The 26,692-nt window shown below is 39.8% G+C and overlaps 2 protein-coding genes across 2 annotated transcripts; both read left to right on the forward strand.

Annotated features, from left to right (window-relative positions):
• Positions 1-36: 36 nt before the first annotated feature.
• TMC3 (transmembrane channel like 3) lies at positions 37-21,855 on the forward strand. The gene is made up of 22 exons (XM_064668940.1): positions 37-1,299; positions 2,539-2,682; positions 3,994-4,069; positions 6,854-6,935; positions 7,649-7,755; positions 8,544-8,642; positions 8,735-8,877; positions 10,306-10,453; positions 11,743-11,786; positions 11,942-12,089; positions 12,850-12,959; positions 13,115-13,193; positions 13,670-13,903; positions 14,763-14,891; positions 15,551-15,618; positions 15,847-15,975; positions 16,782-16,892; positions 17,363-17,488; positions 18,848-18,926; positions 19,124-19,166; positions 19,588-19,882; positions 20,616-21,855. The coding sequence occupies exons 1-22, from the start codon at positions 1,190-1,192 to the stop codon at positions 21,424-21,426; spliced, it is 3,315 nt and encodes a 1,104-aa protein (XP_064525010.1). The 5' UTR covers positions 37-1,189; the 3' UTR covers positions 21,427-21,855.
• Positions 21,856-22,500: 645 nt separating this feature from the next.
• STARD5 (StAR related lipid transfer domain containing 5) lies at positions 22,501-26,475 on the forward strand. The gene is made up of 6 exons (XM_064668939.1): positions 22,501-22,627; positions 22,697-22,746; positions 22,854-22,986; positions 23,281-23,398; positions 24,380-24,473; positions 25,010-26,475. Exons 1-6 carry the CDS (start codon positions 22,538-22,540, stop codon positions 25,155-25,157), a joined length of 633 nt encoding a protein of 210 aa, XP_064525009.1. The 5' UTR covers positions 22,501-22,537; the 3' UTR covers positions 25,158-26,475.
• The last annotated feature ends 217 nt before the right edge of the window (positions 26,476-26,692 follow it).

A 26,692-nucleotide genomic window follows, 5' to 3' on the forward strand; every position in this document is an offset into this window, starting at 1 on the left:
GGCATGTACAGTATGGCAGTTGCCCAATAGTTAATTATGCAATTGAAATACTTGGAGTGAATTAGGAAGTTCATGCCTATGTGATTCCAGTGAGTACATCATTCCTGTGAAATGCAGAAGTGTTATCCTTATTTAAGGGGGGAAATGAGGCATAAAAGGGCAAGGATTTGCCCCAGGACAAACAGAAAGAGAGAAAGAGAAAATAACCATTTAATACAGGGTCCTCAAGCTGGCAGCACCAGTCCATTTGTTGTTTTTTAAAGTGATTCTCTGTGTTAAATATACTTCTAGTATCTAGTGAATTAGTTTTGTAATAAAATTAGTTAAGTAGTAGAGCTGAAGAAACGGGGAAAAAAGAGCATTAGGAGGTGATATTTTCCAGAGGTTTAGCTCTAGGAAAAACCATTATTATAACATATCAATAATCTAGTCAGTGCTTATTGGAAATGTTAAAGGTGGTACATTAATTGATGGAGTTGAGTATGATTAAGGTACTGCATCTACCAAGAAAAAGCAAATTGCTTGGTAATCAGTATTAGTCTAAATAAAAGGTATTTTGATATCTCCAAGAGATAAGCCAATAAATTAAGGTAAAAGGAATGAAAGCAATGGCCGGCCTTGGACCCAGGAAAGCAACAGTGTCCTGTTCTGTCAGGGCTGTCCTCTGGGAGAGGATCTGGAAGTCTGTTAGGAGAATGATACTGCACTTTACTCTGTTAGTAAAGGCCAAAAGGTAAACCATTTTGCTTTACCTAAGCAAGAACCTTTTCTCAAGCACATGAAGCAGAGATGTCAACAGTACATCCAGGGCAATCACTGGGAACATCACCCAGAGCAGGCCAGTGGGATGGTGCTTTGAGGGAATGCCTCACCCACAACAAGGAATTAAGGGCTGTGAATTAAGGGCTGCAGCTGGACCACCTTTGAACTCAGCTCCCCACCTTGATCTGGGCACCTGGCTTTGAGGCACCGAGGCAGGGCTGCTGCATGCTGTGGCTTTAAGGCACTGCCAGACAGCAGGTCCTCTCCAGGCTGGAGCACCAGGCAGTGATCCTCTGCTCTGCAGGGCTCGCAGCACTCGCTGCTCTCTGCTTAATAACATTTGGCTGCTTATGAGACATCTGACCTCAGCTCAAAGCTGCCTTCCAGCGCGGCAGAGTTCCACCTGGTGCGGGAGGCAGCTGCCACCATGGCAGCAGTGACGGGCTCCCCTGCTGCAAAATCTGCCAAGTCCGGCAAAAAGCACCGCACGGCGAAGCGTCACGCCGGCATCTACACCTACCAGGAGCCACCCCACAGGTAAGAGACTCCCTTCTCTCCTGAAGCGAGTCTGCTCTACCTAGCACAGGAGTGGGATCTTGTCTTTTCACTTTCCTTCAGACGGAGCGTGGTAACTTGGAAATGAGCATGAGAAAAATTCCTCTTCTCTCTGTTTTTAGATGTATTTCAAACTTCTTCGGTTCTTTTTATTTTCTCAAAAGTCATGCTTCATGCCCAAATGTTGACACTGTACATAAAGCAGTGTAACTCCAATGAGTTCAGGGCATAGCAGAGTAAGAAATTACTTTATTCTTTTTCTGCGTAATTATAAATTTCCCTTGAATGCCCCTGTGACTGAAGGGACAGGACTGCAGACCAATGAATTGGTGGTCTGATGAAGTATGTCAATTTTCTTAAATGGCATAGTTTAGGCTATGATTTATTTTTAAGTGATTAAAAGGTGTTGTTTTTTCAGCAAAATTGCAGGGAACTTTCCTAACAAGTACATAGCAACACAAATGGGAAACTTCCTGCAGTCCTTCAGATCCCTTCATGTCAGTCAGGGAGAAAGAGTCACAGGGTTTTAGACCCAAGCCTCTGCAAGAATGACTATTGCTGCTGTTTCACAGACTAGCAGGGAATTGCAAGAACTATAGCTGAGCAAATGTGGTGACAGCATCAGAAAAGATGATTTAATCATCCACAGAAATCTGAAGCAAAGAACATGAACCTTTTTACAGGGAGGAATAATTCTTGGTGTGTGGGGTCCCACACTGCCACCGCCCTCAGCAGGGAACAGGATCAAAGGGTGACTCAATTGAATCATCTGTTCCCCCATTCTAAGAAGAAAATATTTTATCATTATTACAATCAAAATAAAAGGTGTGATGAATAAATGAATGTTACGTGCTCTTGCTGGAAATGTTTCTACAGCACTTTGTTCCAGAAAAATATACAGAGAGTCTTGCTAGCATGATGTACAAGCTGTATGGCTGGAAATACTCAGAAGGGAAAGACTGGGATTTGTGGTGGGGAGTGGAGATAATTTATAATTGAGGAGAAACTGGTGGGGAGGGAAAGAGGCACATCCTGAAGATGGGGAATACATCCAAATTATTAATCAACTTTAAAACAATACTGTCATGCGAGTTCCCCAGCTCACTGCTCTTATGTTGCTCTAATAGGATGGGTCCTGTGCAAATCAACAGCTGGCTGGGAATCTGAATGGGAATAATTTGTTTTGTTTTTCCTCTCGTGGGGTGTGTGCTGGGCTGCCAGCAACTCAGATGACGATATCGGTGAAGAAAAGGCTGAGAGCCATGACCCAGAGCAGATCTTCCAGAACATCCAGTACCAGAAGGAGATTATGTCCAACATCCGCTGCCGGCCGTGGCCGATGAGGCAGAAGCTGAGGGCGCTCAGGTAACGGTGTCTGCACAAAGGTTTTCAGGCTCACTGACTGTGACAGTGCTTGCAGCCTCAGGACTTTTCCACTGTAAGCTGGAAGGGTTTGTGCGCAAAAAATGATTAAGAGCTGCTAGGAAAGCATGCCATGAGGATGCTCTGAGATCTGAGAGCCGGCTGAAGGCAGCAGCCTCGGGGTGGACAGTCTGTAGGTGAAGTTGTCTCCTGCACATACCTGTGGCTCCCTTTAGAGAGTAACAGCATAAAAGAGAGAGCAAGAAATCATGCTTTGTCTATTACCACTAAAACAGTGTCAGCTATTCAGTGATCTAAAGAAAGGCTTTTGATAATGTTCTGTAATACATTTTTAAGCTAAATTGTTTCACTGTGTCCCAAAAAGAAAAACCAGCCCACTGTTTTTAAGGTAATTGCATGGTATGAGAACAGAAGGTGGTCATATCTTCAGGTAACATCTTGGCAGGAAGTACAGGACACTTGTAGGTCTTAAAGATATGGTCAGTGTAGACATGTTCCACAGTTTAAGATTGTAATTATTATAATAATAATTCCAAATTTATAGTGAAAGGGTGTGTAGCTAACTCTTTGGGCGCCCTGTCCAAACTATGTCAGGTCCTTTACCACATGATCTGTTTGAGGCTTGCTTTTTTTTTTTTTTTCCCTTTTTGTCTGGTAACTTTCTCTTAAAACACTGTATGGTGCTCAGATGGCCATGTAGTCACGAGGAATCCCTACCAGCAGTAAAGCCCTTGTGTAATCTGGGAAGCAAAGAGATATTTTTCTCTCTTAGGCAGAGTCTGTGACTTGTTGCCTTCCTCCTCATGTTGATGAGATCTCGGTGACCCCCATCCACCTTCTGCTCAGCTCAAAGACTCTGTATGACCAGATGAACATGTACCTCTTTGCATCTCACAAAGAGAGATGCCATATCTACAGAACAGGTGTTAGTATCCACATGAGATTACCAGACTTTAATGGGGATCTTGTTATTTTACTCATTTGGGTTGTGCCATTTTAAAAGAAATACTTTAAAAAAAGAGGACAGAGAAATAGGTGAAGAGAAAACTTCCCCTGCAGTCTTTTGAATGCTGAGTTCTCTCAGGCAAAATTCTGAGTGGATTTAAAATATCAGTCAAAACCTCAATAATCAAAGGAAAAAGTTTTGCCTGGATGATTGATCGAAGGTTGATGATGAGACAGTCCATGGCTGTATTCCAGAGCATTTGACAACTTTACTGGTTGCTGCTTGTGCAGAATAAGGGCCCTAAGTAATGGAATCAATGTAGAATGAACCTCCACCTTCTTGTGCAGGCAGGCGAAGGAGATCGTGCTGAAGTACGAAGGGAGGCTCACTAGAACCAGAGGTTACCAAGCTGCTGGTGCAGAGGTATGGGTCGTTTTTCTTAAATCTCAGCTCTTGCCTATACAACAGCCATTTGCAGTTCTCATTTACAGAAGCATGTTCTTGCTGTGCCGACTAATTTTGTGTGCCAAGAAATGAATGTCCTTCCACCAGTGCAGTATAAACTTTCTTTTCAGAGAGTCTACAAATATTGATGCCTGCTGGAGGGGTAGTGGGATATCAATAACGCAGTGCAGTATTCTCTGAAGAGCTATTTCAGCAGCCTCTGGGGCCACAGTTCAATAGTTTATTATGAAAAATGTGTCTAGCTTGTGGTTTGGAAGACAATCCTACAATAGCTTGTGGTAAATACATTGTTAAAGAAGGTTTTTGCTTGCATAATACTCAAAAATTTGAATCAAAGCTTAGCAAATCTATTTACACCACTGAAAATAGACTCTGGCCTGAGTTTTTGGAAATTTATAACATGCAAGAAATTGTATCTAATAAGCAACTAACACAGAAGAGTTCTTTAGTCATTTAAGTAGTCAAGAATATTTTTGTCATCATAATAAATAGACTTTTAATAACTAACTTATCTTAATTCAAAAAGGCAGGGTTGTACCAGTAAGCAGTATACCACACATTTTGTTCATGTGAACAAGTGAAAGGCTGCACATGTGTCTGTTGTACTGCAGTGTTGGGCCACAGCAGGTTAAAAGTACTACCCTCCAAGGTAGAAAGAGTAAGCTTTCTTTGTTCTGTCTTTGCATGTGTGGCAAAAGCAGTGGAAGTAACAAATGCTGTTAAAATAAACACTAATTTTGCCTTTTATGGGAGGGGAACTAGGATGTTGTCTAGAAAGAGAAGTGCTAAAGGTCTGCAATACATGTCAGTAAATCACAGATTGGGCTTGGTACTTTTGTCATGTTACTCTTCCTATACAAAACCAGAAGTTTTCACGTAATACAAGTTTGTGCCTAATCTAATTGCCTCTATTGTATTTACTTGAAGACATTCAGCACAGGGATATAATTCAGCAGTTAATTAGTACTGCTCATTATGCGTAGAGGATCTGTATTTTTTTCCTAGCACAAATTAGGAAATATGGCCTTTTCATCAGGGCTAAATTCAGCAAATGCAACAGAATGAGCTGTGGTTTTCCTGTTTTGTTTTTTTTTGTTTGGAAGAGTTTTGTTTGCACATATTTTCTTAGAAAAAAACATGGTGACCAAGGAGACAAAAATTGCAGCACAGCAAAACAAGCACTACATCATCAAAATTAAGAACTCAGTGGTTGAACATGTGCTAAGAACAAAATGCAGCTGTTAAGTGTATATGTATTTAAATTAGGTTTTTTAATTGTCAGAATATATACTGCTCACAATTGGACAATCCAATCATGATATTATATATGAAAATCGAAATTAAAATACTTTTTACTGTCTCAACACTGAAAGCAACTTTTTTTTTCAGTTCAATTATTTTACACTTCTTTTGTAGTTTTTTTTGCATTTCATTTAATGCTAGATGCCCATGCTCTGGATTCAGAGAGTACAAATTATTTGTTCAGGTATATAGTAGGGAGGAAATGTGGTGATAGCTATCAAATTATAATTTTAACAAATACTACTTCCGCATGGACACATTTGTATTCTTTATAAATCTGCATGACAGCTGGCACAAGCTGATGGAGTCCTTTCTCAGCCCAGAGAACCCTGTTTTCAACTAAAAGCAGCAATTCCAATAATTCCCATGCAAATTTCCAGCATCTGCACTTTCTTTTTTTTGTTAAAATACTTCTCATTCATGCAACTAAATATCCATATCACCATAAAAATTAATTAACTTTGGCCAAAGAGATTGATTAAATTTTCAGTAATTAAAATGTTATTTACTCCTCTTAGGTTTTAGGAGATTAGATTACATGATATAACATTGACACCGCTGCTGCCTAAAATATAGGTGGGATTTTTAATACCTAGCTGTACTAAAAATACTTTATAATGCCTGAAATACAAATACTATTTTTTCTGTTGATACTGTGAAGTTATAGCTCTAATTCAACAACTCAAAAACCATATTGAATTTTGCACAGGTGGATTTTGTTTCTTCTGCCATGGGTGTATGCACACCCCACTGTGTGCAGGAAGGTCCTCTGACCATGCCAAAAATGAAGGTTGAATAAAGACTCTACAAAATACAACCATAGGTTTTCTGCAGGTGTCAGCTGTAATACAAAGAGCTGAAAATATAGCACTTAAACGTGCTGCTATTGAATATTCTTCCTCTAAGAAAATTTCCTCTAAGGCACTATGCTCCTCTTAAATTTGAAGTTAGTGGTCACTATGCTCCTCTTAAATTTGAAGTTAGTGGTCTGTTCATTTTTTTGTCCTAAAAAATCGAATTTAATATGTGTAGTGCAGCAGGATTCCCTCATAGATTACCCAGAGGGTAGGTGTCCCAGCAAGAAGGCAGGAGGGAATGGCACCCACTGTCTTTTGTTGGTTCCTTATCGTCTTTATGAGCAAAAGATGTAGATTGGTGGCTCCTGAGAGGTGAATAAAGGGCACTCTGACCCTTCTTCGTTGGCATTTGGCTGATAAACAGAGTCAAGGCATCCTGTCCCCCACATGCTTTGTCTAAAACCTATCATGGTTTGCTTTACTCCTCTTTACCCACAGATGTGCTCTAAGACCTTAATCATGAATATTTGTAACAATTCTTGTGGTACAAGATAAGACAAGAGCAAAATACTCTGTTTTGTTGTGTTTTTTTTTTAACATGGAGAAGTGTCATATTTCTCATTTCTCTGCTTTTTTTTCTCAGCTTTGGAGGAAGTTTATTCGACTTGCATATAATTTTGTGGTAATCTTTATTCCTTGGGAAATGAGAATAAAGAAAATTGAGAGTAAGTATAAGGATTTAATGGTATTGAATAGTAAAAAACTTGCTAAAATGCTGAGTCTTATGGTTTATTTTTTAATGTACTGAATTAAATAATATTTGGGAGGAAATTAAATGCAAATTTTCAGCAGTGAATGTTTTATTTAAAACTTTGATTTTTCTTCTTCTCTGGGTGCCTTGGAAACTGCACAGCCCTCATTTATGGTCTTAGTTGGGAGGGGGTTAACTTTTGCAGAAGTCATATTTGTTCTGTTGTATTTCTGAAAGCACAGCAAGATGAGGTTTTAGTTTATCACAGTCCCTGAGCCAGCATCCTTGGGCCAACGCCCCCACGCCTGCCCAGGGTTAAATGTGGTTGTACCACACGTCACCAGCCCTTGAGTCTTTCAATGGACTTGAAAGCAGCCCTTGACGCTCCACCAGGAGTCAGGTCATACCTCTGTGCTCCAGGGGTAAAGGAAAATGGATGCACGAGGTCTCCCAGCTTGGCAGATTCTTGCACAAATGCTGCTCGTAATTATGAGACATCCCCAACAGAATTTGTTTGGAATTGTGTTTTTCTCAGTGACATGTTAATGTTTTCTCTGCTTTGTTGTATTCCCTGTGTGAATAAGAGAGGTTTTTCTCTTGGTCTACTATTCAAATAATACTTCATGGATAAATGATACCAGCTTTTATAGACTGTGTAGCTCAGGTAACTATTTTTTGTGGTTTAAGGTCATTTTGGGTCTGGAGTTGCCTCTTACTTCATTTTCTTGAGATGGCTGTTTGGAATCAATATTGTACTTACCATAATGACAGGAGCATTTGTAGTCTTACCAGAGGTAAGAACATGTTGTTAATATTTACAGAAAAATGCTTAGTGCTGCACTTTCCATGCTGAAGGAAACAAACACCACACTTAAAGTCATGCATCAATTTGTAATGTACAATTTTACATGAATTATTTAAAATAAATTCCCCTATTAAGAGGTTTTTCTCTGCCAAAGGATAACAGATTTTTGCTATTAGTTTTAGAGACGATATTTTGTCAACTAATTCTTTTAGAGAATATGTTTGTATCTGATTACTAAAATAAAGGACCAATTCCTAAAAGCTGTAATTGGTATATAGTATGGTCAAGCCCTGTTAGTGTCATTTACAAGCAGAAAAACATAACATCCCTCCCCAGACTCTGGATTATTGTCCATTAGAAAGCATTTAATAGAAGTTCTGAACAGCCAACTTTTAGTTCTTGCATGAAAGCAAGGCTGTCATTTTCATTTAACTTTGTTAATTATTCATAGATATTATTCTGCTTCACCTACCCTGTGCTTTAATAATGTTCTCAAGAAACACGGGAATCTCTGATTTTTCTTCTCACTGCCTAAAGTAGAAGAAAAATTAAGTAGCTCCAGTAAAAACCAAAAGTAGAGTGGGGAAAAAAAAAAAGGTATTCACTTCCATTTTTCTCTTTTTCAAAGGAAAAATAATTTAATTCTGAAATACCATTTTGAGATCAAACACTGTCGGATTTAATTTTACCAACATAGTACCACCCATGCAGGCAGCTCTTGATGGGTTCTACTGTGCAGCCCTGGCTCAGACCTGAGCCCTTCTCTCTCTTCCCCAGCTACTGGCCGGAGCACCGTTCGGCAGCACCGTCAGCAAGACCATCCCCAAGGAGCACATTGAATCTGCTCAAGACCTGGACACCATCTGGTCACTGGGGGCAAGGCTCAAACCACTCTTTCTTGTTTCACTATTGCTGTTCTGTTGCAATCCTTAGTTACTGCTCTTACTGACAGTCTCTGGTCTTTGCAGGGCTACCTCCAGTACTCTGTTTTGTTTTATGGCTACTACGGTCGTGACAGGAAGATTGGGAAAGCTGGATACAGGCTGCCTCTTGCCTACTTCCTTGTTGGAATGGCGGTGTTTGCTTACAGCTTCATCATTCTTCTCAAAAAGTAAGACCTCCCATCTATTGCTCTTCATAAGCTTGTGTGTTCAGGCAATCGGTGATGGTATTTATACCACTTCCTCTGTATTTATTCTGTGCAGTTCTATTAAAATATTCAAGCCTGCTAGTATCAGGGAGGCAGAATGAATGAGTTTAATTCTAGATTGCTCTTTATCTTGCTATCGTTAACTTCACTCTCTGTTCCATTTCCCAGTCTATAAAAGGAGGGCAGTGCAAATGATCATCTGTGTGCTTTGTGTTTGTGTAGTGTTACGCCCAACACTCACGGAAAACCCTTCTGTTCTCCTCTTTTCTGTAATAAATATTGCTATGTCAGAAATTTATGGTTGAAGTGTAGTGCTTTCAGCATTATTATTTCCTTCTATTGAAATACAAATATAAAAATTCCCCTCTTAGGTGTACTATCATTTACATTGCTTCAGCAGCTTACTGTCGAAGGGGCAGGAGTAGGAGTTACTTAGCAGAGAGAGCAAAACTGCCAGTGCTGACCATAAATCCAGGGATGTGCAATGCTTGGAGAAGGGGCAAGGTCACTCTATCCTCCCCTGATTTGCTTTCCCTTCCCTTCTGGATACCTATTTATTTGGCACTGTGCAGTCCAGGGACATTTTAGCGCTGCCTGTAATAACTCTCAGTTTTGAAGTCAAACCTTTTCATTTATTTCTATTCTATCTCCTGGTTCGTGCCAAGGGTCACTGGTATGTCTGACACTGATCTATGCATCTGCAGTTTCTGGATATGATTAGCTCTTCTCCTTCTGACTTAGCTCAGAGACTCTTTCCTTAGCTAGGTACAATTCCCCCTTTAATGTTGTCCTTTCAGATGCCCTTTTTTCATAAGCCATTATATTTCATTTCTTACACTTTGCAATATTCTGCCTCCTTGCCTACCTGAGATGAGGAGGAGGAGTTTTCTTTCTTTTTCCCAAGGTCTTTAAAATAGCATTGGGTTTCTATTTGGCAATAACAGATATTTTGAAGGTGTAAAGAATAGGGAAAACAAACTGATCTTGTCCATGATCACTAGTAATGTCAAACAAGCTTGTAATTACAGTAACAGCAAACTTTGTGATGGTGTCTTCCAGCTGGATCCTACCTGGAGATTGTAAAACTGAAATATGTCTACAGTTCTAGTGAGATTTATTTGCTTTATTTGTCAGCTATAAAGATTGTAAATATCAAAATGCCCTTCCACAGTGAGTCACATCTACACTAGATGTAAACTGAAGTTAATGTGCTGAACCTCACCCTGTTTTCTGTTCTTTAGAAAGCTGCCAAAAACGACACTAATTTCTGCAAACCTTTTGTAGCTCTAAATGAAGAGACATCTGAAAACTCTAAACCAAACCAGTGGTTTTCTTCATGTTCATCTTCACACACCAGTAGCAGTTAAATGTTTGTTATTTTTTTTACAGAATGGCAAAGAACTCAAGAATGAGTTTGGCAAGTGCCTCTGATGAAAATTACACTTTCTGTTGGAGATTGTTCTGTGCTTGGGACTATTTGATAGGAAACCCTGAGGCTGCAGAAAGCAAAACTGCTGCCATAGTCAACAGCATTAGGGTGAGCAACTGACCTTCGAGTTATTTCAAGTTGATTTGCTTGTTAATCTGTAAGCCTTGTAAATCCTTCCTCTGACTCCCCTGCACTTTCTTATGGTTTCTGGCATTCATTTACAGATCTGTTTGCCTAGGGGAGGGCTGGCATCAGACCTGTGTGCTATTGCAGGCACATCGTACTTGCTGACATTTTGCCCCAGGAAGGTCATTGTGTCCTTCTTCGTGAGAGTTTCATTTAATGCCAATGTATGTGTGACAGGAAATTATATAACTAGAAACAAATTTGCTTCTGATGAAATTTCACTGAGTGTTAGAATCAAATTCATGTTAACAATTGCTTTGACAGGAAAATATACAACTTTATAAAATGTGTAATTGTTTTTATGCAAAGAGAGTGTGTTATGCCTTAGAGATTCCTTTACAACAGGTGGAGAAGCAGAAACACATCTCGTATTTTGCAAGATGTTTTTTAAAATGGTAATAAGTTTTATCTCTCTCTCTTATGGTTTATAACTTCCTGGACACAAATTATTGCTCTTCTTTATTTTATCAGCTATTATTCAAGCTTCCTAGAGAGGGTCATAGCACCAAGCCTGTAGAAGTTCATCTGTACAATGCTATTAGTCAAATGGTTTAGTTTTAAATAGTCCTATGAGCAGCAGGAAGTTGGACTTACTGATCTTACTTATCTTCCAACTTGAGATATTTTATGATTTTATATTTTATTTCATCTCTCCATAACAAACGAAGAGACATCTTACAGCTCTCTCAATATTAGAAAACTGCTATAAATACAGATGTTTTCCATTTAGAATTTAAGAGCATATGTGGTGTTATCAAAAGTAATTAATTTCCCAAATTTGGTGTATTCTCATTGTCATTGAACAAAATTACTTCAAATTGTGCCAAGAATAAATTAGTAAGCTATGACATTTAGGTATTTCAATAAATGAGGTTAACTTCTGACATTTTTGTATTATACTAGTGACACCCAGTTCCTATAGGTGTATCCTGCAAAAAATCTGGTAGTGAAAACCCCTGGGTATATCCCCCTGAACATGCATGACCAAAAGTGCACAAGTATTTGCTTACTGTGTATTTGTTTCTCAGAAATGTCCTTCAGTATTTAAGCTCACATATGACTGCTACAAAGCAATGAGGATAAAGAGGTATTTCTCTGCTTGCACTTCCAGGATGTGATGTTTTTTATTAGTATACCTTAATTTCTGTGAAAGATACGTGCATTGTTTTTGCTGGATATTATTAAAATGGTAATGCTGTGTTTCTTTCAAGGAAGCTATACTGGAAGAGCAGGAAAAGAAGAAAAGCAAAAACTTGTATGTATATGAGATCAGAGGTACTTTTCAAAGCACTGTTTCGATGCAGATATCAGTGCTAATCTGCTTGTCTCGTACTTCTAAACCATGTTAGAAATGACCCCTGGTGTTGTCAGACAACCTACTGTATTGGTTGTATTTTTCTTTTTATCTAGGGCAGTGACTATAACCTTAAGAATTATTGCAAACATCCTTGTGCTTCTCTCACTTGCTGGAAGTATTTACATCATCTACTTCGTCGTGGATCGATCCCAAAAGTTAGAGCGCATCAAAAAGGAATTGACTCTGTGGGAAAAAAATGAGGTACACTGTCTTTATGCCACCTCTGTGGTAGAAGCAGGATTACTGTCTCGGGGCTGTCTGTAGCAAAGGTGCACGTAGGTGTAAATCACAAGAGATGAGCCAGGAGAAATGAGGAGTGAGTGGTGCTTACCTGGATCCGTCTTCACTCTCTTGCTCCCTTTGCTCTGCAGTCAGGTGTTAGTGGAGCTGAAGTGGGCAGGGGGAGGCTGCAGGTCCTCATTTCACAGAGACTGCTGTTCTAGCAGGTCCCTATTTTGTGAGGACAAAACTTAAACTCTCCTGTCACTTACAATTCCGCTTTTGCACCCATAATTGAGCTGAACAAACACTGGGCTGCTGGACCAGAAAGGAATCGACTTTGACACCAGTGGATTCCAGCTGGGGGATACCAAATGTTGTGTAAATATTTCCATTCAGAAATGGAGAGTAGGAAGTGATTGGGTACGGAGAAGACACTCATTCATTTCAGAGGAAGACTCTGGCTTCGTATTTCTCACATATTAAGTTTTTATTTTAATTAATAAAGTAGAACTTTAAAGCTACAATATCTAGAGTAAAAACTCCTGAGTGGTATTCCAAATCTATAACTTTGGATCATAACTACTCTTATTACTAATGTCAATAACAAATTTTTAAAGCATATCCTCCAAGAAGAGCAATCACCAAAGCATGTGCCTCAGCAGTATTTCAATCAGCACCCAAGGTTCCACAGAGGTTCTACATAAAAAGCTAAAAAATGCTGCATATTTCTGTTCTGTAGGTAAGTGTGGTTGTGTCACTGATCACAATGATTGCACCCTCTGCTTTTGAACTTGTGGCAGCTCTGGAGATGTATCATCCAAGGACCACTCTTCGCTTCCAGCTTGCCAGGTATGGGCATTATGAAGTCTAGAAATATTTGGGGAAAAAGGGAGGAAGAGATGAGGTATATTCTGGTCACATATTTTAGTCCAGCCAAACCAGAGAATGTATGAGAATTCCAAGGGATAACAATGCTGATAACCTGTATTTTATTCTGTTTGCAGGGTTCTTGTTCTATACCTGGGAAACCTCTACAGTTTAATCATTGCACTCCTGGATAAAGTGGACAGTATGAGTGTCACTGTAAGTTTAATTTGGAGTTTTCTGATGTATAAAGCTAGCAGACTTCATAGACAGAATTCCATTTATTGTGATTTATATGAAGTCAAATGACAATTTATTTGAAATTGATTAAAATATATTACAGCTCAATAGGATTGTAATGTTAAGTTTAGTAATTTACCTACAGTTTTTTTAATTAGTTTTTTAGGATAGTTGGATCCATTTGACTGCTAATGTAACAAGATAAATAGATTTCTGTGCACAGTTGAACTATTAAAAAAAAAAAAACTATCACTTTAGGGCCAAATATTTCCAGCTACCTAAAATCAGCTTTCAGTCCTGTCCTTACAAGTTTCATCTGATTCTGTGCACTGGCAGCTACTTAACAGTCACCTAACTGCTGCTGGAAAATATGTGAAAGAAATGTGTGTAGAAGGGACAGACATCTGCACCTATGTAGAGTTAAAAAGTAGCTTTGGGGACATTTATTATTTCAGGTCTCCAGTGTTAACAGCAATGCAAGTAATTCTACCACCTCCTTAGCAACCAAAACTCTTACTAAAGACGACAATTTAACTATTCCTAATGCACAAATTAAGAGAAGCAGCATTGTCACACTGGAAGAGCATCACACTCAAGACTTGATGGTCTCTGAATCACTGGTTAACAAAACAAGTTCCTTTAACACCCAGAACCCACAGGATCAGTGCTGGGAGACGTATGTTGGTCAAGTACGTAACTGTTCTATTATGTCATCAGCTTATTCCTAATCCACATTTGACAAAAAATTAAAATCATGTTGTGCTGTGTTCAGTTTTAGAGCTCTTCTTCATATAAATTCCAGAATTCAGCTAATTTAGCTAAGGATTATGTAGAACGAGTAAAGGCTATGCTAAGTCATAAGCCACAGATACAAGCTTGGATTTTGTTTGATATCTACAGTATGTTTAGTGTTATACAAATGTTCTTTTGCCAGGCTTTGGTCTCTGTCTTCAGCTCTGCACAGGCAGATCTGTATAGATAGAGGGGTTTGAATGTTTGGTTTTTTCCCCAGAATGGGCTAGTGATGTTTGGAATTGAACCTTTTCTATTAAATTTTATATTTTGAAAGCTCAATTAAATATAGGATAACCACATTCCTTTGTAAGCCCTAGGCAGCTGTCTTTTATGGCTTGATGATCCTATGCCATTGGGGTTTGGGTTTGTATGAATAATAGGATTTTTCTCATTGTGAAGCACTTAGCAAGTATATATTGCAACAGTCAGTTTAATAAAGGACTTGGTGAAATAGAAAAATCATCCTGTTCTAGTTTCACTAGATAAATTTTCAGAACAGTCATTAAAAAGAAAGTTTGATACCATCATAACCAGAGTTTTATTGCTGGCAAGCAATAGAAGGCACCCTTGATTATATTTATTCTCTTTGCCAGAAGACAAGTAAGGGAAAAGCTTAAAAGGAAGTAATTTATATATTCAATTCATATCAGAATACTGAGCTGAGCCAAAAATACAAGCACAAATGCAAAAGAGCCATATGCAGTCCATTTGCCTTCAGAATGACTCAGTATGTGTGAACAATGTGTATTTCAGGAGATGCTAAAGCTTTCAATTATCGACATGATTTTCACAGTCGCAAGCATCCTGCTAATTGATTTTTTCCGTGGACTGTGTGTCCGATATTTAAGTGACTGCTGGTGCTGGGATCTAGAAAGCAAGTTTGTAAGTACAGTCCTCATTTTATCAAACTAAGATGCTGAAGATGGGTGGGCTCCTTTCCTCAGTACTGAATATCCTTGAAGTCTTGGCACAAATGAATAATTTCTTGGTAGCACACATCTATAAAGGCACAGCTCACACTGAGTTTAAATTGGAGGGCACAGGGTAAATGCTGAGACTGAATGTTTTTCCTCAAGCCTACTCCCATGTCTCTGGTGCATTTTCCCAAAATGAGATCATGGAGCAATACCAGAGTCAAAGGTGAGACAGAGGGCATGGAGTTGCTCCCTACTCTTTTCTGTAGCTGTAACATCTATTTGTAACAAAGATAATGGTCCAAGAAACCACAACCAACAGCAAGCAACCCTTTAAGAAAACTACAGTAATACTTGGTTAGCAAGAAGCTGTTGTTATGGAAGGCTGAGGAGTGTTCTTTGTCCTTAACTAAAGAAGTGAAGTGAACTAGAGAGGAATTAGTTAATTTAATCCCTGGCTGCAGAGTAGGTTTTGCTGTGTTCCCACTGCCTGCCAAAAGTTGGTAGTTGATCTGGATGCTTCAGGCTATGTGCTGTCTGCAAACTAATTCAGTCAAATGCTTCAAATAAATGTTCTGAAAACAAGATAAAGACAGAGGTATTCATCTTACACTGTGTTTCTTGTAGCCAGAATATGGAGAATTCAAAATTGCAGAGAATGTATTGCATTTGGTCTACAACCAAGGAATGATCTGGTATGTAGCCCTTAAGTGATTTTTCTTGTTCTTTGCTGTCTGATTGCTAAGTCAATCTGATGATTTCAATGAAACCTATTCAAGTAGGATATTGGTAATGTGGTCTTTTACATTGGCAGATTATCTATTAATAGTGAGCTGTTGTTTTCTTGTTTGGGGTGTCTTCTTTTTTTGTCATTCAAATGGTTTCTGGCAACACTGAGCACTGACATGACATTATTTTTGCAGGATGGGAGCTTTCTTTTCACCTTGCTTACCAGCATTCAATGTTCTCAAGTTGATTGGACTCATGTATCTCAGGAGCTGGGCTGTGCTAACATGCAATGTACCACATCAGCAGGTTTTCAGAGCATCTCGGTGAGTCAGGATGAGAACTAAAGACAGGGAATAAATCAAATGCAGACAATGGAAATGTGCATATGAATCAAATTAAGGAGATTTTAGCTCTGAAAGTTGACAATCAAATTGCACAGTAATACTGATAGCAAAGGTCTGTGGAAAAAAACAGTCACTGAGAAACTGGAGGTCTTGTAAAGCAGGGTAGTTGAAGATATGCAAGAACTGAAAAATATGTCAGGGAATATTCCTAGACAGATATATATGGCCTGACATAAATGCTTTATTTCCATACAAATATGCTCGAGCACAATAACCTAGATGTGTTAACTGTTCCAAGCCCTATTTTTTCATGTTTCTCTCCTTGAAAGCTGTGAAGTAGATTCGTTTTTTCTGTTGCATCACACAACAATTTTCCCCATTTTTCTTTTATCATGATGAATATCTTAATTGTTTACTCAAAACGAAAATAATTTAGGGCATCTTTAATTCTTAAGAATCCATTATTTGTAACGTGTTTGGAAGATGAGTCAGTTTCTGCTAATGTTCTTTTTCTTCCCCAACACAACTGGACAGTAAGGTCAGTTTTTATGCAGTAAACAGTTCTCTGGCTGCCGCAGAGGTATCTGGAAAGCACGGTAAATAGGATTTTGATCATTAAGAGTCTGTTTATACCAGCTCTGTCCAGACTTTCTAATTATAGAAGAACGATTTTAATGTTTCAGAAATGTAGATCTTGATAGGTAGATACAGACTTGAACCTTTTAAGTTGCCTCTGTTTTTCTCTCTGATTAGTATAATCTGAAACTTGTTGCACCTTCTTGCAGGTCCAATAATTTCTACTTGGCCATGTTGCTGTTTATGTTGTTCTTATGCATGTTACCAACAATTTTTGCTATTGCCCGGTATAAGCCATCTTTAAGCTGTGGTCCCTTCAGGTGAGTTAGAACAGACTAATGAAAGCTGCAAAGATTCTATTTCCCCCTCTCACAATAAATGCTTTTCAGCAAACAATGTTTTACAGTTTAAGGTTTAATAAAGTGAATATGTCAATGTTCTGAGTGTATTTGCTTTATAGACACAGTTCAGTTATGTTTGCTCGGTGGCACATTGCATTGCATTATGTAATCTCCCACACATCACTGTCTCGTGTCTCAATTCAAGCACCCTCCAAGCTTCGTGAATGCTTTTGTGCTTTGGAAAAACATTGTTTAAAAGCAACTAATGAACAAGTTGCTTTTATTTTTTTTTTAATTTTTTTCCTTTTCACTATAATGTTCCAAAGTAGTTTTGGATGAAACTTCTTGTTTATTCGGTACAACATTCCTTAACAAATGTACCTAGGATTACTTACAACTTAATTTTACCTTTTCCCCCTCCCCCCCCCCCCCCCCCCCACCTCTTCTAGTGGTCAAGAAAAAATATATGATATCGTTTCTGAAACAATTCAAAATGATTTTCCCACGTGGTTCAACACAGTGATTACTTACATCAGCAGTCCTGTGGTTGTCCTCCCTGCACTACTACTTTTATTGTAAGTACTTTGGTTTTCACAGGCAGGTTAAATTGATTGTATTAATACTGGCCCTATCTCTAGAGAGTCAAATGTTGACACTGAGGTACAAACACTGCATTTTTGCAATTTTATTAAGCATATGTGGAAAAAAAAAAATCCAACACCTCACTGAATATATGGTGTATGGATCAGAAAGGAATAACTGTATGTTAAAGACTGTTACTGCATTATCAAAAAGAATTTCTTGTTTTGGGATACTGTGTTAGAGCAGGCTCGCTGTATTGTGTCAAGGCTTGCAGTGCTGCTTTTTCCAGGAAATTAAGTTCACTTTCAAGAGTTCCTCAGAAATAATTTTTCCATTTCCTCATGGTCTTTAGTTCAGTTTATGACAGTGAACAGGGCTTAGTCTGTCATTTAAAGAAACTACTCAGTCATCCTGATTTCTGACAAGATAAATCAATTATGACTGTCTGCTCTTAAGTGTTAATTTAATATAACTTGCTGCAGACTCTCCAGTGGAAGTCTTTTCTTACTTAGATTCTAAATAATTGTTCCTAGCTGAGAATTAATATCAACTTTGAGATGTTTGAAATTCACTTTGCTTCTGTGAAATCTCTTTTGTCTTGCATGTACCTTTGTACCGTTTTTCTCCCTGTAAACTAAAGACGAAGGCAGAGTTTGTTCTACCAGTGGGCTTTTCAAACAAATGAGAAAGATCAAGTCAACACTTCCTATTTGTAACTTTTTTTCCTCTAATATCCTGGTCATGTAAATATGAACATATTTACAAATTTAAATAAATCTATTGACTGCTTCAAACTGATGGCAAAGCACATATGTAAATATTTGTGGTATGAAGTCTATGAGACTACTTCATCTGAAAGCCAGTGTAATCCATTATGTCAGGCCACAATCTGCCAGGATCTGATCTCAGCTGTGCCAGGGTAAACAAGGTGTTATTTCAGTTAGCCAACAAAATTACATTGGTATGAGTGTGCAAGCTCAGCCGTAATTCTGGTGTCTCTGTTCCGTAACCTTGGACTGGGGAAAAAAACACAAGACAATATTTAACAAAATTATGTGTCCAGAATTAAAAAAAAAAAAAAAAAAATCTAGAAATACACCCAGGGTTACATGGACAATGAAAAGAGCTGTAAAAAACACAGGTGAAATTAGAACTGCTGTTAAATCTATTTTCAGTGTCATTTATTTCTTTTGTGTGTTTGCTTGAAAGAAGGCTGTGATCGATTATCGTTGTATAAGAAAATGATACAGAGCAACAACTGAACCTGTACATCATTTCGATGACCTATAAACCCTCAAAGGGAAACTGTCAAGAATGATTGAAGTGACTAATATCACCTCTTTCACTTCTAGCATGCTAATCTACTACCTACAAAGTATTGCAAGATCATTAAAATTCACCAACAGTCAACTGAGAATGAAGATCCAAGCAGTAAGTACAGTGCAAAGCAATTTTACATGTGATTTGGTGGGTCTTCAGCAAAGTTCAAGCCTAATTAAATCCCTAAAGTCACTTCCAGTGTTTCATAATGTAAAACCAATCCTGTATGTTTCATCTTTACAGAGAAGTGGATTTACTCTCTAATCCATAATAATTTACTGCTTCTCATTCTTCTGAATGTATTTTAGGAAAGAACTGAAGATAAGAAAAAGGTGGTTCAGATGGCAGTAGGTAAGTAGGTGAGCTTTAGAAATGCCACTATTAATTAAGCATTTGGATGCAAAACCATTTTGATTTCTCATACATGTAGGGAGCTATAATTACATTTTAAAAACTGTATTGCGTATGTTGAGAACTAGATCGGGTATCTTGAAAAGAGGTAATGGCTTGTTGCCCAATTTGGAATCCTACAGTGCAACATCCAGTGTTTTTTCTATGTCCCCAATACTCCATCTATCATGTACTTCAGTATGAGGATCCACCCCTTTATCACTGTGTCTCCCACTGTGGCACCAGTTTCTCTTTTCTGAACACAGTGGGTTCTGTTGGCATTGGATCCCTGACTGAAGGAGGAATTTGTGCCACTGCATTTACACAGCAGCTTCTAAATGTAGAGACCTGGATAGTTCCTGTAATAATTTCTGTTCTCTAGCCAGAATCCAAAATCTGGATATTAATGACAAGAGACCAGACCAAGACAATGATATTGGCCATGAGTCTTCTGTTCGGTCCTCAACTCCCCGAAAGAATGGCAGTGTCTTGAACTTTGAATCTCCTGCGAGCAAAGGCACCAGAATACAAACCATTTCCCAGTCCGTGCCCCAAACCGTGCCCTCAACTGATGTTGCAAGACCTGTCAACGCAACTCCCACAACTTCAACCTCTTTAACGCCAGCTCCCTCCATAACAAGTGTACAGAAACCAAGAAATGATCATATCCCAAACAGGTAAGTCTGCTTTGGTTTTGAAATGGCATTTATTCCAGCAGCTCCATGGCGTATGTGTGTTTATTGACAAAATAGCTGTGTTTATTTACCGAATATCTGTGCATTCAGTCTGTCTGGAGCTGTTAGACAGCTGAGAAACTTTTTAAAAGCAGATTAGTTCAGGGATACTATTCATATTGCTGGTGACACCACCTCCTTAACACTCCCTTGAGATGGGATTATAAACATTTTGAAATTACGTAGTTGATGGAGTTTACACATACTTTGAGCAAATGTAAATACTAAGCTTCCCCTCGGGCACATAATTAAAATAGTTTGTGTGGGATACTGTTTCCAGGAACAAGACAAACACAGTAACAAACACTGTGCAGGTCTAGTTGTAGGGCAGTCAGTTTAGGACATCAGCCGATGGATGCTTTAAGCTACCTGCTGTGTTTTTTTCCCAATGATCAGAAAAAAAATAGTTCTCAGAATAATAAGAAAACAGAAAGGGAACGTAACATGAGAGGTCAATTGCCTACTGCCTTTTCCCTGGGAAGAACAAATATACCTCCTAATTTCTAGGGTACGTTTTTCAAAATTGTTCTAAAAATTTGGAACAGTGGAAATATGACGATCTCCAGTCTTTCAGCCTAGTGTTTGACTTCCAGAGCAACAAATTTTTAATATGTTTTAATTACATTAATTGATAAGTATTTCAGTCTTTTCTTTCTTTTTTTTTTCCTTCCTAAAGATACCCAGGTGTTGTGCATAGGAGCACAAGTGAGCTCTGCAAAACAAAGTCCTGCACACCAGTGACTTTCAGAAGGCACACTGAAGATATTCATTCTGAGCCTCTCTTCAGAAAAGCCATTCGGCAGGTAAATCCGGATGCCCTTGGGGCAGGGGCTCCTGTTTTTGTGGAATGCAGACCATATGCTACCAGGTATTTTCTGGTTAATGAAAATGAGCCCCGCAAAAAATCGCTCCGTTCTACCTCCCGACTCCAAAGGCATTTCAGAAAGGAGGAATCAGGAGACATTATTGAGTTGTATCCACGCCATGTCAGAAGATACGTGGTTCGAACACCACATGAGATATATTCCTCTCATCCCAGTGAAGATGACGAGGATGAGGAAGAACTTGGGAGACAATTAATGAGCAGATCTCACCGCCCTCGCTCTCTGTCTGATCTTCGCCCAGCACCACAGTTTTACATTGGGGAACATGCTGCCAGAGTCCATTGCAAATCCTGGGATGATGGTTTTGAGCTGGACCTGGACAGGCCTCCATATGCTTACAAAAAAGTACACCTGAACTATCCTGAGCCCCGTGTGAAACCAAAATCAAAGCAAAAACAGGAGCAATCTCTAACAGAATCTGATTCCATTTCCATTGAATCCAGCAGTGATCCACAGAACAGCAGCAATGACCAGTACATCCAGGTCATTCACAGCAAGGACAAGTATCCAAAACCTGGAACAAAACTCACCAAAAAGAAATCAAAAAACAGTGTTGATCTAAGTATGCCTGAGCCTAATGAACTGATATGCTCAAATGTCTGAGAAAGTGCCTCAACCTTTTTGTGTTTTCAACGGGTATATGTGCATTTATTGAATTTTCTCTTTGAGGTCTACCAGAGTAATTGTGACAATTAGTAGTCTTTGTAACAACCTGTATGCAGCCACTCGAGGTGGAAAAAGCATAGTTAGCCTTGTGTTTTACTGTACCTTGCTTTCATATCTCAACTGACATGTTGCAAATTTTGTAAGAGAAAAATATTCCAAGTTGTTCCTTACTGTTATGCTGTTAAAAACCCAAAATATCCACTTACTGGAAAATCAGAAGCTGTGTACCTGGGGCACTTGCTTTAAACCAGTACAAAAATACATGAGATGAGGCTTTCTCTATCTGACACGGTCACAGCTAAAGACGCTTCCACTGAATAAATTCAGCTGGGAATCAGCTTCCCACAAATGGAGTTACTACTCAGAGTATGGCATCTTCATGTGTCTTATTTGAACATACTACGGCTCAAACAAATCAGGGAGAAAAAAGTTAATTAGAGCAAATAGTGAGTTTTTTTACAAGGCCCTGAATAATAATCTCTGGATAATGCAGTTATTTGATCACAACAACGCGTGCCTGCCTTCTAGATTAACTCCTAGATCCTCTGTTAACTTTCTGGTGAAACTCAGCCCAGCCTGATAAGCTTCTCAAGAGTGGAAAACTTTCGACCCATGGCCTTTAAAAAGCTCGCTTCATTACTCCTAATTGAATTCGAAATTCTATCCCGTTTTTTCACGCACAATTGCAGTTTTACACTCTCTTTAGACGCTGAAGATTTTTTATCCCCGCCCCGCGTCACTGGGATTGGGATCACACTATGGCGGGCGTGGGGCGGCCCCATCTCTAGGGAGGCGCACGGCAGCGCTCCGGCCCCCATCCCTATGACCTTCCCGGGGTACTGGGGCTCGTTTCTCCGCAGGCCTCGGAGGGATAGCCCCGCTGATCCCGGGGGTCCCCGCTGCCCAGGCCGGCCTCCCTCAGCCCCGCTCCCCCGAGGGCGCGGCGGGGCCCGGCCTGACTCTCAGGTGACGGGGCGGTGCCGCCGTCGGCCCAGGGGCGGCGCGGCGCGGGCGCTCAAAGGCGGCGGGGCGGCCCCGCCCGCCCGCCATGGACCGTGAGGAGCGCGCAGAGGCGGCGGCCGAGCAGCTGCGGCTGTACCGGCGGGACCCCGGCGGCTGGAGGGGCTGCCGGAGCACGGTGGGTGAGCGGGGCCGCGGCGGGAGGGACGGGGGCCCGCCCGGGTGCTGAACGCTTCCCCTCCCGCAGGGCGAGGTCGCGGTGTCCTGGAGACCCTCGGCGGAGTTCGCTGGTAACCTGTGAGTACGGCCCGTTCCCGGGGTGAGGGGGATTGAGGGGGATCCTGCCCGCCGTGAGGGGCCGGGCAGGGTGGAGAAACATTTGGTTTCGTTTCGTCCCGCCGCAGGTACAGGGGAGAGGGGATCCTGCCCGCCAGCCCGCGGGATGTCTGGGAATGCATCAAGCCGGTGGCCGGCGGGCTCAGGACCAAGTGGGACCAAAACGTGAAGGATTTCGAGGTCATCGAAGCCCTCACCGATGTAAGTTCCTTAAAAACTGTCCTGGTGAGATTAACGCAGCGTGTGTTGAGCAGCGCTGGGCTCTGCACGGCCCTTCCTGTCCTGCCTCAGGAGACAACCGATGTTATGTGCTGGGAGGAAAAGAGATCTTAAAAAGTTGTCTGGTGTCTCTGTCTGGATCAGCCTGACAATACTGAGATAACAAACCTAGTTTTTTCTTTCATTTTGCTGTTTTTTTGTTTTTTCTTTTCCATCAATTTTTCTGATGTACTTCAGAAAGCATTAACTGGCATCATTCTGTTTTTTGATTTCCAGACTATCTCTGTATGCAGAACCACAACCCCTTCAGCTTTCATGAGGATTATTTCACCAAGAGAATTTGTGGATGTGGTAGTAATGAAGCAATATGAAGATGGGACATTGCTATCTGCTGGTAAGGCTCTTGTGTTCCCAACAGGCTCATGTTATGTTAGGAGATATCCAGCAGCTACCAGAAACAAATATAGAATAAAAACTAAGTAACATGCTGCTCAGTAGTTGTTGACCTGATCTTGATCAGAAGATAAAATAGTAATTGTCTCTTTATGTTGTTCTCAGACTATATAAATCATCTTAACACTAAGATAATGGTGATATTGTTGACCGGTTTCTCCCCTTGCTATGCTTTTGAGATTGAATAAGTATTTAATTTACTATTAAGTTCTAGGATATTTTGTGTGTGGTTTTATTGTTTTACAAGTTTACAGAACTTTCCAAAAGAAGTCCTATTTAGGCTAAATCCCATTTTAACATTTTCTGCACTGCCTCTAGGTTTTGATGAAGCCACTGAACAAATGTACCACTCCTGTATGTGGAAATGATTGTTTTTATGAAAACAAATGTAGTCTTGATTTTTAAGGGGCTGCCGCTATACGGAAGGATGTTTCTTTGTTTAACTATGGTTTAACTGTTCCAAGTCAGTGCTTTTATTCCCTCACTGTTCAGGTGTCCTATTTGCCCATTGTGTTCAGGAATGCCTTGCCAGGAATTTATGTACTTGCTAGAGTGTAACTTCTCATCAGCCAAGGGGCATATCCATGTGACATTTTTAATTGGAGGTATGCTGAATGACCTTGCACAACAGGGGTTCAGTGCAACTCCCTTAAAGTGTCCTGATGCTTCCTTCAGAGCTCGGTAACAATTGCTTGTAAATTCAACTCTTCTTTGATTTCCCCATTCTAAGGCCAGAGTGGTTCCTTTTAATGGTCTTTCCTGCCAGTTTTGTGACATGGCCCCACACTAAGAGGATTATATTGCCATTCTTTTTAAATATATTTTCATATAGTGAGTTTGCTTCCCAGCTGGTGCTTTGAGTACCGAGCACTCTCCCAACTTCTGTAAGAATGACACTTTTCTTCACTGCTTTTCCTTACAGCCACCAACGTGGAACACCCACTGTGTCCACCTCGACCAAATTTTGTGAGAGGTTTTAATTACCCTTGTGGCTGTCTCTGTATACCTGTTCCAGGGTAAGAAATTATCTACTTGACTGTTTTGAATTCTAAAGCTCTTCTTATCCATTGTGTGGTGTGTTTATGTGTATGTGGCCACATGTGACCTGTAGCCTCTTGGCAATGGCATGTGTCTGCCTTCCTGGTAATCATTATGACTGAGTGCCCTTTTTGTGTTCTCATTTTTGGGCAATGAGTTAGTTTCTCTTCCTTTCCTGGAGGGAAGTATTTAATGTTACAGGAACTGTCATCATGGTAGGAGTCTCACTGACCTCTTAAGCAGAGATTCAGCAAAACATACAAATATGGTCTTAGTCTTTGGTAAATGAATATCTAGTTTTTTATTATAATTTATAGTAATTTATAAACCGAGTCAAGTAGCTGATTAGGGCCTTAATCTGTAATTCGGTAGCTACATTCACGGACATTTGCTTGTTTGTTAAAAAAAAAACTTCATAGAAATATCTATTCTATTGAGTCATTGAAAGAGTCATTGAAAAGTTCTTAATGCTCTTAAACTGCTGGCTATAAAATCACTTGCATTGTCTTTTCAGGGAACCAGACAGGACTCAGCTCCTCACTTTCTTTCAGACGGATCTTGGTGGCTACCTTCCCCAGACAGTGGTGGATTCCTTTTTTCCATCTAGCATATCTGGATTTTACAGTAACCTGACCAAAGCTGTTAAGACATTAAAAGCATGACAAGATGAGTTGCTGACATCACCAGCTGAGAGTAGGAAAAAAAAACTGGCAGCTCGAGGGTAAAAGTAGGAAGTTGACCTCAGGACTTTTCAGTCAGCAAAGATACTTAAGAAAGGTGACATGAAACAATGAACTGAGTAAAATAATTTTTTAAAATAGCATTTTGTACCTGTCTCCGTGCAGAACAATGCATTCTTTTCTAATACAAAATTCTTCACTTTTAGAAAAATATCCCACCAGAGGCTGGAAGAATCCTGGAGACAGCAGTGGTGGCTGTCTCCAGGGAGAAGATGCACATGCTGGATCTGTTCTTGGCCACACTTTGTCAATGTGTGTGAAGGGGAGCGTTGTTAAAACCCACTTAGTACCACAGGGTTAGCCAGGTGTGGGTCAGCTCTGTTTGGTCTCTGAAACCCTGTAGATTCCTGTGGAACAGTGTTTCTTCCCCAAAAGAAGAACTTGTAGAGCTGCTGAGATGTATCAGTGGGTCTAAGCTAGGAAATGGTAAAAAGCCAAAATTTGATTGTGTGGAGGATTCCGCTTGTTTGTTCCAGCAGATGTCAGCAGTGATGGTAAATATGCCTTAAGTGCTGTTTTGTAAGTCAGGGTGCAGCAGTGCAAATCAATTCATAGGTCTGTGGGCTGGCAAATCGACACTCTTCCTTTCCCCTCTCTGTACCAAAACCAGTGATTTCCCCTGTGTCATTAAACAAACTGAATTGACACAGTGGCAATAAATAAAGAGGATTAAGCACTTTACTTGCCATTTCTTAAACTGCACTTGAAATGACCCTTTTGAACTGTGCTTGAATGTTTTTTGGTCTCCTGTGGGGAAAGATTTTAACGGGTAAATAATCTTGTTTTGTAGCTTTGTCTTGACAGACCATAAGGACATTGCTTTTCTCTAAGACTGGTTTGCCTCAGCATTATCTTTGGAAACTAGCACCTGATTTTGTGTGCAATGTTGTGTCCATCTTTAGGAAATATCTATGGCATTGCTTACTACAGGAATGTCAGACATTACTGTAGGTTACATATAATTACAAAATAAAAATAATTGCTGAATTAGGAATTTAAATGCAGGTTGTGATTTTAATGCAGTAACTCAATTATTTAATAAGGTTAATATGCGCTGCTTTCTGTCCCTGTATTTTTTTATATTTATTATAGGGCATGGACTTGCACACAAAGCTTCCCATTGTAAATCTTACCCCATGGAATAGTTTTTTAAGGAAACAATTTTTAGTCTAGTCCCCTTTATATACAAAGATGTAAAAACTTGTGTGAGTGTGATGAAATAAATATTTTTTCTGCTACATCTTACTGTTTTTCGTGAATCATCCTTTAAAGTGGTTCTTTGTGCACCTGCCTTACTGTCAAGGAAACGTAAGAGCTACTTAGACTTCCAGCATCTTTCTGAATTTAAGGCAATAAGAGAGGGAAAAGCCTTCCCTACCATTTGCAACCCCCACTACCTGGGGAAGAGGTTTTTTGATGAGAACACTTGCCCTTCACAGGTTCTTTGCCCTTGGTTT

Source organism: Pseudopipra pipra, chromosome 12 (genome assembly GCF_036250125.1).
Source record: "Pseudopipra pipra isolate bDixPip1 chromosome 12, bDixPip1.hap1, whole genome shotgun sequence".
NCBI classification, from domain to species: domain Eukaryota; kingdom Metazoa; phylum Chordata; class Aves; order Passeriformes; family Pipridae; genus Pseudopipra; species Pseudopipra pipra.

Bases quoted from the DNA above. Each gene is read 5' to 3' on its own strand.
- STARD5 (XM_064668939.1), top strand. From the start codon at position 22,538: ATGGACCGTGAGGAGCGCGCAGAGGCGGCGGCCGAGCAGCTGCGGCTG. The intron at 22,747-22,853 runs GTGAGTACGGCC...GTCCCGCCGCAG, and splicing joins GCGGAGTTCGCTGGTAACCT to GTACAGGGGAGAGGGGATCC. The intron at 22,987-23,280 runs GTAAGTTCCTTA...TTTGATTTCCAG, and splicing joins TCATCGAAGCCCTCACCGAT to ACTATCTCTGTATGCAGAAC.
- TMC3 (XM_064668940.1), top strand. From the start codon at position 1,190: ATGGCAGCAGTGACGGGCTCCCCTGCTGCAAAATCTGCCAAGTCCGGC. The intron at 12,090-12,849 runs GTACACTGTCTT...TCTGTTCTGTAG, and splicing joins CTCTGTGGGAAAAAAATGAG to GTAAGTGTGGTTGTGTCACT. The intron at 17,489-18,847 runs GTAAGTACTTTG...TTTCACTTCTAG, and splicing joins CCTGCACTACTACTTTTATT to CATGCTAATCTACTACCTAC.